Genomic DNA, 13,846 nt, shown 5'->3' with positions numbered 1-13,846 from the left:
CCTATTAGATTAGCCAATATATACTCTTAAAAGGGCAATCAGCAGTTGTTACATCCATTTGGGACCTTATACATTTAATTGATATTGTACCCATCTGTTTCTTGATAAAATCACTTATAAATGCCTCATGGCTTAGTTCCAACTGTCCTCAGAACCCAAGAAGATACGTTTTTTTTTTCTCCAAATTGTTGTAGCAAATATAAAAAAACACTGTAATCCTTAAAACATGTTAAAACATAATGTTGATATCATGGATGGTTGGCATCTTCGTCCAGCCCCATCCGTCTCAGCTTTTTACCGAAACGGCATGGAGTACACTTTGTTATTGTTTCTACTTGCTTTAAGTGCTGCCCCCATAGCTTTCCAAAGGACTGTATGTTATTTCAGAGGCTAGGACTGGCTCTGGCAGCTAAAAATAGTCAAATATTCCATCTAAATGTGGAATCGAGTTCTCAATTGCGATACGTTTCTAGAAACATAATCGCTGTTACTTTCATATCACATTCAAAAATAATTTTCACCAAATACTTTAATCATGACATTCAAAATAATTTCACATAATTACTTTCATCATCACATCAAAAATCTATTTCACCAGTTAATACTTTCATATCACATCACAAATAGTAAGCAGTCGATGCGCCCCAAACGGTAAAAACCAAATTCGTTTCTCGTATTTCTCCTTCCTACAGGCTTTTTTTCTTTCTTTGGACTTTATTATGGCGGTTGGCAACGCCAAACATTAAAGCGCAATTACCACCATCAACTGGGACTGGAGTGTGACCTCAGGTTCATCTTTCAATCACCCACGACGTGGATGGTTATACGCAAGACAGTCATGAAGAGGGCACAAACAAAACCTTTTCCCCCTCAGTAGAACTGAAACAGATTTGGCATTAGTCCCCAAGATCCTCAAAGGTAATACCAGCGCTACCGACGAGAGCATCCTGGACCGGCGTTGCATCACCGCTGGTATGGCAACTGTCAGCATGCTGACCGTTAAGGCGCTACAGAGGGTAGTGCGTACGGCCCAGTACATCACTGTGGCCAGCTTCCTGCCATCCAGGACCTATATAAAGGCGGAGTCAGAAGAAAGCCTATAAAATCGTTAGACTCCAGTCACATAAGTTTAGACTGTTTTCTCTGCTACGCACGGCAAGCGGTACCGGAGCAGCCAAGTCTAGACCAAAAGCCTCCTCAACAGCTTCACCCCAAGCCATAAGACTGCCGAACAATTCATAAAATTGCCACCGGACAATTTACATAAACACTATATATATATTTTTTTTTTTAATTTTTGTGACACCCCTCCCTAGAGGTGTCTCATTATTGGGATTCATTGCTGATTCTTACTTAGCTCACTATGAGGTGTCTAGTGCATACAGGTTAAGGCCCTGTTGGAGATTGGTGGTTGGTAGTGTTACGCCCCCTGGAAAAAGGGAGAAATAATCACGGAAGAGTGATACGTTAATGTTTACTCATTGAGAACTTTTAGTGCAATCAGTTTACAAAAAGTAACACATTTACAGAATAAACAGATCTACAGGAAATAGAGTTTTGTAGGGTACAAGCTTATTCAAGTCATAACAGTTACACTGTAATCACTGAAACAGATACTAATTTCAATATAACTGTCAAGCACCAAAGCTTTTAACTCAGTAAAACCATAACTCATTGTATCAACAGGCAATAAAGTGTTTGAAAACCATTATACAAATAACACCGCAAACTCTCTTATTAACAACGCACATGTTCATTCACCAATCGACATAAAATGGCAGCTACGTAGCAGTATGAAGCTATCTTCGTTGCAAGAGCAGGCTCATATTTCTCTCTGCAAAACTTAACTAACTTCCTCAATATGTTACCAAGACAACCTTAAACATCTTGACATGTTAGCGAGTTTATTACATTTAAATTACTCTTTTTAATCATCAATAACGTACTGAAAAAAGGGGAGAATAATCACGAGATGATACGGTAATGTTTACTCATTGAGACTTTTAGTGCAATGAGAAAAGACCAGCGGTTTCTCGCGGAACTTGAGTGGAGGACCAGAGCAATCGATCTCAGGCTTATAGATTAAGAGCATTTAGTAAACAGATTAACACTTTACCCACAACAACAATAAAGTAATCAACATAACATTTACACATTCCTCTCACAATTCGTACCCTTTGTACGCTTGACGGATTTTAACCAATTATAGAATGTTATCAATCTATCAACTAATACTGAATGCATGATCATTTTAACGTTAGATGTTTTTAAGATCCTACATACTATAACTTACTAATACTTTAATGTATAACAGGCTATGAGTATTCCTTTAACCTGTCACACTAGCGGAGTCAAGGAACAAAGCAGGGTTGGACACGGCCATGTTATTATCCCACACACAGTCCCTGTGGTTCATATGGACCCCTTCCTGGGAATTAGGTTTGATTACAAATCGCCCCTGTCTGTTTACCACAGAAGGTCCGTCTGTCCCATTCCCAGCTAGGTTACGAGGCGCTTTGTCGCCAGTACCTATGACTGGTTGATAGGGGAGTGGTTTCCGTCTGGCCACCTCTACCATAAAGGTCTGATTGTGGAGTGCTGCAATTGAGTTGTCCTTCTGGAAGGTTCTCCCATCTCCACAGAGAACTCTGGAGCTCTGTCAGAAGTCCATCAGGTTTTTGGTCGCTCCCTGATCAAGGCCTTCTCCCCCAAGGTCTCAGTTTGGCGGGTGACCAGCTCTAGGAAGAGTATTCCATTTAAGAATGATGGAGGCCACTGTGTTCTTAGGGACCTTTCATGCTGCAGAATTTTTTTGTTCCCTTCCCAGATCTGTGCCTCGACACAATCCTCTACGAAATTCCTTCGACCTGCGTTGCTTGGTTTTTGCTCTGACATGCACTTGTCAACTGGGGACCTTATATAAGACAAGTTTGTGCCTTCCAAATCATAATTCCAATCAATGAATTTACCACACGGTGGACTCCGAACAAGTGTTAGATACATCTCAAGGATGATTCATGGAAAACAGGGTGGCACTTGAAAGCAATTTTGAGTCCATAACAAAGGGGCTGAAATCTTATGTTATAAGGTTTTTCTGTTTTTTACCTGTTTTCACTTTTTTCGTTTATGGTGTGTAGATTAATGAGGATTCTATTTTTTAAAATCCATTTTAAGATAAAAGCTGTAACGTAACAAAATGTGTAAAAGGGAAGGGGTTCTGAACTTTCTGAATGAACTATGTTTTATTTATTAAAAATTAAACCTTTATTTAACTTCCCAATCACGGCGGTTGTACACAGCCTGACTCGAACCGGGGTGTCTGTAGTGACGCCTCAAGCATTGAGATGCAGTTCTCAGACCGCTGCGGCCACTCAGGGCCCCAAAATCGTGTTCTAGTGCTGTCCACACCTAAATAAATCTTGGTCAACCAAGAGTCGTCTGTTCTTTTTACCAATCGATTGTTTGAAATGTATGTGTATTTTCCATATATAGACACACCTTTATGTGTTTTAATAAAATCACTATATGTACTGAATTGGTCTGAATGCTTTAAGCACGCTGTTTTGATCAAATAATTTAACACACCACAAATGACTTGAGGGAGCCAGAGATCAAGATAACCTAACCAGAACAGAGAGAAATTCTGCCGTTATGCTTCTGAAGTTTTCCTGTAGTGGGCTACACCAGCGGTCGGCAACCATTTTCCATTTGAGTGCAAGTTTTATCTTACATTTCTACCAATTTTGTTGTGCCAGTTAGGTTTTCATATGCACATTTTTTGGAATAGTTTCATTTAATTTATAATAGTATCTCAAAATCATTGTCTTGTGATTAATCTACATTCTATCTAATGAAAATGATACAAATCTAAAAGTAACTTTTATTGCCATTGCCAATATGTAAAAGAAGCCTACATTAAGCCAACAAATTAAAAACATTGCAGCCTGCAGGTAGAAAATATCCTAAATATCACAATTTGCTGCACATGGCCTGTTCTACAATGAACTTGAAACAGTTATCAACTATCAACTAGTTGGCTGGAGGAGAGGCAAGCTTGCAACATTGTATAAAATATTCTGGGCCCTCAGTTCCCATGCCAGTGAGTTTTGGACAACACAGCTTGTGGCTATTTTGTGCAAAAGAATAAGAAGTAATCAGGATTTTTATGACATTTCACTGGATCAGAGCGCTTACATTTTCCCTTTTATGCTGAGTGGTTTCAAAAGAGCGAGAGCTGGAATATTTTACGAAAAATACTTTGAGAACTAATTGTCATATGCAAAATTGATTATGATTAGTCTTTGTTTTGCTGCTGTTCGAGGTGAATAAAATGTTTTATTTGAGAAGCTCCACAACTCATTAGTGGTGCAACGTTAAGACAATGAGAAATACTATCAGACATCCCCAAATGGGCCACATTTATAGGCTACATTTGCACGCAGGTCAGTAGACTGAATACCTAACTTCTATATGAGTAATCAGGTGTGCGCCATAAACAATTGACATGACGTGTTTCAAAACAAAGTCAATGAATAAATTGACAAAACTGACGCATCTTGCGGGGTCAGGTTTGGGTGGTCTGCCAGGGGCCGTTTCGTTTAGTATCCGCTTTGGGTCTGTTGGGGAATGATTGTATTTCTCCATAGTTGTACAACTTCATGGGTACGCTCTGGGCATCAACTTTTACCTCAATAAACAGTGGATTTCTGATGTTTTGGGCCTTTAACCATCTGTCTGACTTTGTTGTTAACACAGGAGAGAGATGTGGATCCTCTGGGGAGCCTCAACAAACATCATGATGCTGAAAGAGGCAGAGAAGAGTCTCTCCAGATCAGAACACCTCAAGAAACACCTGCAGAGACCCACAGGGAAGAAATCTCACCACTGCTCTGACTGTGGGAAGAGTTATTCAAGATCAGATTCACTTAAGCTACATTAAGAGAATACACCAGCGAGTACACACAGGAGAAAAATCTCACCACTGCTCTGACTGTGGGAAGAGTTACTTAAGATCAGATTCACTTAAACTACACATGAGAATGCACACTGGAGAGGAATCTTCACTGCTGCGTCTGACTGTGGGAAGAGATTCACCTTTCAGCTAGACCTTAAATACATCAGAGAATTCACACTGGAGAGAAACCTTTTGGCGGATCAAGTGGGAAGAGTTTTACTAAGCCAAGCAACTTGAAATCACATCAGCGAATACACACTGGAGAAGAAACCTTAATGGTGTGATCAATGTGGGAAGAGTTTTACTCAGTCAAGCGGCCTGATATCACACCAGATAACACACACAGGAGAGAAATCTTATAGCTGTACTCAATGTGGGAAGAGTTTTGCTACATCTGGCTATCTGAAGATACACCAGAGAATACACACAGGTGAGAAACCTTATAGATGTGATCAATGTGGGAAGAGTTTTGCTACATCTGTCTATCTGAAGATACACCAGAGAATACACACAGGAGAGAAACCTTTTAGCTGTAATCAATGTGGGAAGAGTTTTACTCAGTCAAGCAGCCTGAAATCACACCAAAGAACACACAGGAGAGAAATCCCATAGCTGTAATCAATGTGGGAAGAGTTTTACTCAGTCAAACAGCCTGATATCACACCAGCGGACACACGCATGAGAGAAACCTTATGGCTGTGATGAGATACTCTGATAAAATATATCTAATCAAATATCAGAAAATACATGGAGTTGTTTCGTGATATCAATGAATTAATGTCACAATGTAGAATGTTTTAACATTGTAGTAGGAGTATTTTAATGATGTCATAATGTAGAACCCAAATCGTTTGCCCCCTGTTCTATAGATTTCAATATGATATGGATATTAGCCTCAGGGGGGAAATCCAGGCTCTGAATTGGAACAGTTACTATTTATGTGATTTAACAAAAAGTGACTAACAAAAAATTAGCAGGTGTGATGTTAATGTTTGTATGATGTTTGTCGTGTGTATGTTTTGTATTGTTTATAAAATATGTATTTTCAGGTCTTTTTTCAATGACTTGATAACAACTTAATTTCAACGTACTTGCAGCCTATACACATGGACGCAGTATAATCAATTTGATTAACAATCTTACATCACTCCAGTATTTCTTGACAACATTCAAYTYCTAATTGTCTTTATTCCACTACTGAAGAAGCATGACTCAAATCACCTCATATTTCAAACATCCAGCCTGACAAAAGATACATGTTTTATTATTCCATGCCTCACCACTAAGTGAATTATTGCCAATATATATTAACAAAGGGGTGTACATTTGGTTTTGATCATTCATATTTACAATTCATGTAACATTTAGTTTGACTTTAGTTTTTTGGTTTTCTTGATGGGGAACGTAACAACAAACAATGTAGTAGAACAAGCTTATATTTTGTGTTGGATGTTGCATTCAATTGTTAATATTTTAATCAATAACATTTCCTTAAAATGCTCAGTCTTTCAGTTAAGTTTTTGTTTGTTGTGTACTAAATATTTCAGTTTTTTATTTTATTTTTTATTTTCCTGTGAAGCCATTGTGTTGCATCCATGTCTGAAATGTACTATATAAATAAAGCTTGATTTGATCATATTGAAAAACAAATTAACCCAGTCACCAACCAATCAACAGACTCTTGCTAAACCAACGAACAAATATGTGCAAAGGCATATCTTGGTCCATCTTAGACTGAATTTATACTGTTTTTCATGCCATCTTCTACCTTGGACCATACACTATATTGACATCTTAGTATGAAAAACAGTTTAAAATAGTGCCTGGTATGTACGTTAAGTATCACTTTTCAACCAACCCATTTGTTGAAGATGAAAAATGTTGAAATCAACAATACATCAAAGGATTCAACTACTGAAAACTGAAACAAACAAATGGATCAAACAGTATCAATCCCACTTTTCCAGCCTGCTGAAGGCGTGGTGGAGTGGTAAACACCACCCCCGGCTCTACCAGGGGCTTGAGGTGGTCTCCCACAGCTCTGCTTATGTCATGTTCTGTGGCCTTGCCGTTACATTTCTTGACTGCCCCTGCAACACAGAAATAAACACATTTAGTCATATTATATAAAACACTTTAAGTAATGGATATGGAGCATCTATGGCCTCAGTTACACCTGGCACCTAAATGTGACTTCTGTCATCCGAACACTCCAAGCTGCATTAAGTTCAGATCTACCAGGATGGGCATTGTGTTCGGGAATTTGAGTCTGGCCACCGAATATGCATAAGCAATGTAAAGAGATGGTGTGAATGAGTGGGGAAAAGTACATTTGACACAAATTACCTTCATAATATCAAAGAACAAATGTGMGTGCCTGAAAGGATATTAACTTTCATAACTTTCATAAATTACACCAATATCAGTGGACAATTTGCACTAATGTAAATAAACATAGATTGATGGAACATATTCCCTTTTGCTTACGTGATGAACCGCTAAGGGGACATAAATATTTACCATCTAAACCATGTGTGACCTCTCACCTCTGGCTGTAGAAATGTTCTTCCTAACCAGTCCCTCAACAGCTCTCTGACTGAGCTCCACCCTCACTGGGTCTTCAGAGGAGAGGAAGGCTGAGGAGGGATGGGAGGATGAATGGATCAGTCAGTCAATAAAGTGTAGAGCTGCTGTCTATGCTGTCTGGCGAAATCACAATTTTAGTAGTTCATTAAAGTAAATAAGGCTTTATGACTGCTGAATACCATCTATCAATCACTTAGATCATGTATTTTCAGGTAGAGATACATCCTTGGGACGTCCCTAGCCCGTTGAAGTTGACATTTAAAATGGTTATGGTTAGGGTCTAGGGTAGGGATGTCCCAGTGATTCCAGATAGCATTGATCATCATGCATTATTCTATCTCTTTTACATAGCAGGTGTAAAAGAAACCCAGACAAGACAAGTAGACATGCAGTGCATTATGGTCATTGTAGTTTAAAAATAGCGCCTAATTATGCGTAACTATATGTGGGGTTGTTAGAGAAGAACGTGATTGTCAGCCCTAACAATGCATTCTAGCACCTCATCAGGCTCTGAAAAAGGCTTCATTGATGACGTGTTCCTTCTATTCCAGGGGACAGCAGAGGAACTTCATCGATTCCACTCCTTCATCAATACAAGCAGTAAACATCTGAAATTCACCCTCACCTTTMATGTGCATGAAACAAGTTACCGGATGGTAAAATCTGTTGTAGTTTACATCACAGGGAACAGGCTGTTCCTCCATATTACATCACACCTGACTTTGGCATTCTTCTGAATTATGATTGGTTAAATGTAATAACTCCAAAAATAGAACAGTGAATTGTAACTCTGCATTGGGACTTTAAAAATATTTTATTCGATATTTTATAAAATACAAAACATACACATACAAACAACAACATCATACAAACATTCACTGCATCACACCTGCCCAGACCCACTAGAACACACCTCCATCTCCATTAACTACATCACACCTGCCAGACCCACTAGAACACACCTCCATCTCCATTAACTACATCACACCTGCCCAGACCCACTAGAACACACCTCCATCTCCATTAACTACATCACACCTGCCCAGACCCACTAGAACACACCTCCATCTCCATTAACTACATCACACCTGCCCAGACCCACTAGAACACACCCCCATCTCCATTAACTAATCACACCTGCCCAGACCCACTAGAACACACACCCATCTCCATTAACTACACCACGCTTGCCCAGACCCACAAGAACACACCTCCATCCATTAACTACATCACACCTGCCCAGACCACGAGAACACACACCCATCTCCATTAATACATCACACCTGCCAGACCACTAGAACACACACCATCTCCATTAATACATCACACCTGCCAGACCCACTAGAACACACACCCATCTCCATTAACTACACCACGCTTGCCCAGACCCACAAGAACACACCTCCATCTCCATTAACTACATCACACCAGCCCAGACCCACTAGAACACACCCCCATCTCCATTTAACTACATCACACCTGCCCAGACCCACTAGAACACACCCCCATCTCCATTAACTACACCACACCTGCTCAGACCCACTAGAACACACCCCATTCTCATTAACAACATCATGTGACAGGTTAAAGGAAATACTAATAGCCTGTTATACATTAAAAAGTATTAGTAAATTCATAGTATGTGAGGATCTTAAAACATCTAAGGTTAGAAGATCATGCATTCAGTATAGTTGATAGATTGATAACATTTATATAATTGTGTTAAAATCCGTCAAGCATACAAAGGTACGAATTGTGAGAGGAATGTGTAAACGTTATGTTGATTACTTTATGTTGTCGTGGGTAAAGTGTTAATCTGTGATCTACTAAATGCTCTTAATCTATGAGCCTGAGATCGATTGCTCTGGTCTCCACTCAAGTTCCCGGAGAAATCGCGGTCTTTTTCTCATTGCACTAAAAGTTTAATGAGGTAACATTACCGTATCACATTCGTGATTCTTTCCCCCCTTTTCAGGGTGTAATCTTGCTCTGCTGTTGAGGCGGAGGTTCTCGGAGTGTCGCCACGCAGGTAAAGTTGTCTTGGGGTAGTGTGCATTGCAGTATGGTCTCTTTTCAAAGCCTTTGTAATTCTAAATGTTTAGAGTCATTTTGCAGATCTCACAGCTGAAGCATCCTTTGTGCAGTACTTGTCCAGACAATTCACTTTTTCCGTGGGTACACGATTGTGCCCATCTGCCACACGACGGATTCATGTTTGAGGAATGCTGTCTAGTTGGATAAATTAAACGAAAAAATATATATATCTGTCAAGTAAAAGTTTTCTTCCCAAACAATACGTGTCGAGTTAAACGGCTGGATTTATCAAATCCCGGAGATTAATGGAGATGGAGGTGTGTTCTAGTGGATCTGGGCAGGTGTGATGTAGTTAATGGAGATGGGTGTGTGTTTAGTTGGTCTGGGCAGGTGTGATGTAGTTCATGGAGATGGAGGTGTGTTCTAGTGGGTCTGGGCAGGTGTAGTGTAGTTAATGGAGATGGGGTGTGTTCTAGTGGGTCTGGGCTGGTGTGATGTAGTTAATGGAGATGGGGTGTGTTCTTGGGTCTGGGCAGGTGTGATGTAGTTAATGGAGATGGGGGTGTGTTCTAGTGGGTCTGGGCAGGTGTGATGTAGTTAATGGAGATGGGGGTGTGTTCTAGTGGGTCTGGGCTGGGTGTATGTAGTTAATGGAGATGGGGTGTGTCTAGTGGGTCTGAGCAGGTGTGGTGTATTAATGGAGATGGGGGTGTGTTCTAGTGGGTCTGGGCTGGTGTGATGTAGTTAATGGGAGTGTGTTCTAGTGGGTCTGAGCAGGTTGGTGTAATTAATGGAGATGGGGTGTGTTCTAGTGGGTCTGGGCAGGTGTGATGTAGTTAATGGAGATGGGGGTTGTTCTAGTGGGTCTGAGCAGGTGTGGTGTAGTTAATGGAGAGGGGTGTGTTCTAGTGGGTTTTGGCAGGTGTGAACACATGTCCATTTAATGGGTTTCTCCCTATGCACCTGCCAATGTTAATCTATTGAAAGAGACAAGTTACAAGACAGGACATATTGCTAATGTTCTTCCCATTGATAACCTGAAAGACAATTAACATGTGGGCGGTGATGGTGATGACGGCCTATTGGATGACGTCGTCCATCGGATTCCCCAAAAAAGAAGACGCTCTGGAGTCAGATGTGGGGAGAGGTTGATATCAGGAGTCAGATGTGGAGGAGGAGGTTGCTCATCAGGAGTCAGATGTGAAGGAGGAGTTGATCATCAGGAGTCAGATGTGAAGGAGGAGGTTGATCATCAGGAGTCAGATGTGAAGGAGGAGGTTGATCATCAGGAGTCAGATGTGAAGGAGGAGGTGATCATCAGGAGTCAGATGTGAAGGAGGAGGTTGATCATCAGGAGTCAGATGTGAAGGAGGAGTTGATCATCAGGAGTCAGATGTGAAGGATGAGTTGATCATCAGTGAACCTCTAAGATTTGTGGCTGGGGTGGCGTTTACACTTCCAGCTTGGTCATATATTTTGATACATTGAATGTTGATATTGTGTTATATGTTATATATTTGTACCTCCTGTTTCATGAAGTGATGTCACAAAGTACTGCCCCTATATACACAGTGCATTCGGAAGTTTTCAGACCCCTACTTTTCTACATTTTGTTACGTTACAGCCTATTCTAAAATGGATTAAATAATCTTTTCCCCCTCATCAATCTACACACAATACCCATAATGACATCACAATACCCATAATGACATCACAATACCCCATAATGACATCACAATACCCAATAATGACATCGCAATACCCCATAATGACATCACAATACCCCATAATGACTAAGCAAAAACAGGTTTATAAATGATAAATGAAAAAATGTGATTTTCTTTTTAAAACAAGGACATTTCTAAGTGACCCCAAACTTTTGAACGGTAGTGTACATCTACATGATGTATTTTTACACCATGTTGGAGCAGTACAGACCTAGTCTGTTCATTATATACATCTACATGCTGTATTGTTACACCATGTAGGAGCAGTAAGACTAGTCTTTCATTATATATATCTACATGATGTATTGTTACACCATGTAGGAGCAGTATAGACCTAGTCTGTTCATTATATACATCTACATGATGATTGTTACACCATGTAGGAGCAGTATAGACCTAGTCTGTTCATTATATACATCTACATGATGTATTGTTTACACCATGTAGGAGCAGTATAGACCTAGTCTGTTCATTATATACATCTACATGATGTAGTGTTACACCATGTAGGGGCAGTATAGACCTACAGTAGCTAGCTACTTATTTAGATTTAGTTTGACTTAATGAAACTGCCTTAAATGTGCTGTAGTAAACATTTTTTTATCGCACTATCGATCAACACATTCCTGTCTTTGTATGTCTCAATATAATAGTATTATTTAATTAAATCCATTTAAAATAATCTTTGTCTGAAAATAAATTGTGATCCTCAACTGCGTTTCCCACTCCAGTCTTTCATGCGATGCTGCTGCCCGACGTATAATCTAGTGGACGGTTCTTCAGAAACAGTTCGTCAACCACCTCGGTAGCTTGCTAGCCAACATAGCCGAAATATTCAAGCTATTTATACGCTTTCGATGTATATTAGCTACTGTGTTTTAGACACACTTCTGTAGTATCTACGTGTTAACCTATTTCATTTAATATTACGTTATTTTGTATTAGTCAGCTATAGTAGCTGGCTGGTTTAGTTAGCACTAGCCTAGTCGCTAATGATAGCTAGCTAGCTAACATCCCCGAACATGAGGTCAGTATGCTGGACGGAGAAAGAGGGTCTCTGGCAGAACATTGTTGTGAAAGAGGAGAAGGAAGAAGAGGATGTCACAGTAAAACAAGAAGTAGAGGGTGAGGCTGTTACAGTGAAAGAAGAAGAGAAAGACGTTTCAGTGAAAGAAGAGGAAGACTCGTTCAGAGTGAAAGAGGAGGAGGTTGTTACAGTAAAAGAAGAGGCGGAAGAGAAAGAGGAGGATGCAGTTTTTGGAGTGAAGAAGGAAGGGGAGATTACTGTCACATTGAAAGATGAAGAGGAGGAGATAACTGACTTGCTTAGTTAAATAAAGGTTAAATAAAAAGTGGACTAGAGTTCTTGAAGCTAGTGAGTTTTTGGATTCTATAAAGAAACATTTGAAGAAAATAATACTGTTGTATATTATTATTTAGAAATATTGTTTTTAATTGTTGACAGCCAGTTGTTGACAACCATGTTTATATTGGTGAAGCATTGTAGTTGATTGTAATGTGAAATGGACGTTGTTTTCTGTTGGTGGTGAGCAAACTTGTCCATAAAAAATATAGGATATATTTGTTGTCTTAAGGGGGAAGGTTTTACGGGCTTTGGTTTTTCCATTTATGTTTTGAGGTTGGACTTTAGCACGTCTAGCTCGTTAGCATGTCTAGCTCATTAGCTCGTTAGCACGTAGGACGCACTGATTGGTGTCACCTCGTTAGTCAGTATGTGTTACACCTGTGCTGGCTTGTCCATCTCGTTAGTGGGAAGGTGTTTCACCTGAGCTGGTCCAGGTTCTATTTAAGAGTGTCTGGCCCAGTGCTCCAGTTGTCTTGATAGATGTGGAGAGTCAACAACTTTTTGTTTTGCGTCTTTAAGTTTGGTGTGTTTTTTTTTTGGTTTCCCTCTTCTTGGGCAGATTTAGTGGGTCTCGTGGTGGGTGTCTTTTAGATCCCAGTTGTTGTTACTAGTCAACTTTCAGCGGACACCCCCATAGTGTCTTTCAGAAGGCCTCCTAAAACCCCACATGTTTAGTTGTGGTTGTTGTCAGTGACTCTTTGTTAGTTCCCTCTTCTATTTAAGGAACATTTCTGTTTTTCTTGCTGGGGAATGTATCAACAATGTAGGAAAACAAGCTTATATTTTGGGTTGTAGCATCCAGTTCTTGTTAATCAAAGGCATTTCCTTGAAATGTTCATTAGTCTTTCAGTTGTTGTTCTTCTGTTTGCTGTGTATGTTTTTATTAGTTTTTTTTCTGTAATGCATTACGTTGATGGTAAATCAGTTGTTATGGTTACGGTACTCAGCATCAGGAGTTGATGGTAAACCAGTTGTTATGGTTATGGTACTCAGCATCAGAAGTTGATGGTAAACCAGTTGTTATGGTTACGGTCTGTCTCTTATACACATCTAGATGTGTATAAACCAGTTGTTATGGTTACGGTACTCTTCAGCATCAGGAGTTGATGGTAAACCAGTTGTTATGGTTACGGTACTCCTCAGCATCAGAAGTTGATGGTAAACCAGTTGTTATGGTTA

General features: G+C 39.8%; 1 protein-coding gene across 6 annotated transcripts in view; it reads left to right on the top strand.

Moving 5' to 3' along the window:
* The window catches only part of LOC139025511 (zinc finger protein ZFP2-like), a 118,262-nt gene that overhangs the window by 87,537 nt on the left and 16,879 nt on the right, over nt 1–13,846 (top strand). For 2 of the 6 annotated variants that reach the window (XM_070440658.1, XM_070440657.1), the window contains exon 1: nt 12,070–12,509. The exons of 3 other annotated variants lie outside the window; for them this stretch is intronic. In XM_070440658.1, the coding sequence (XP_070296759.1) occupies nt 12,324–12,509 (186 nt within the window). In that variant the 5' untranslated portion in view covers nt 12,070–12,323. Of the gene's footprint in view, nt 1–12,069; nt 12,510–12,545; nt 12,677–13,846 lie in introns of those variants that run through there. One more of the 6 variants, XR_011477102.1, reaches the window with a different exon arrangement.

Source organism: Salvelinus sp. IW2-2015, unplaced genomic scaffold (genome assembly GCF_002910315.2).
Source record: "Salvelinus sp. IW2-2015 unplaced genomic scaffold, ASM291031v2 Un_scaffold2797, whole genome shotgun sequence".
Lineage (NCBI taxonomy): Eukaryota > Metazoa > Chordata > Actinopteri > Salmoniformes > Salmonidae > Salvelinus > Salvelinus sp. IW2-2015.
This window is presented reverse-complemented; position numbering and strand designations above follow the sequence as displayed.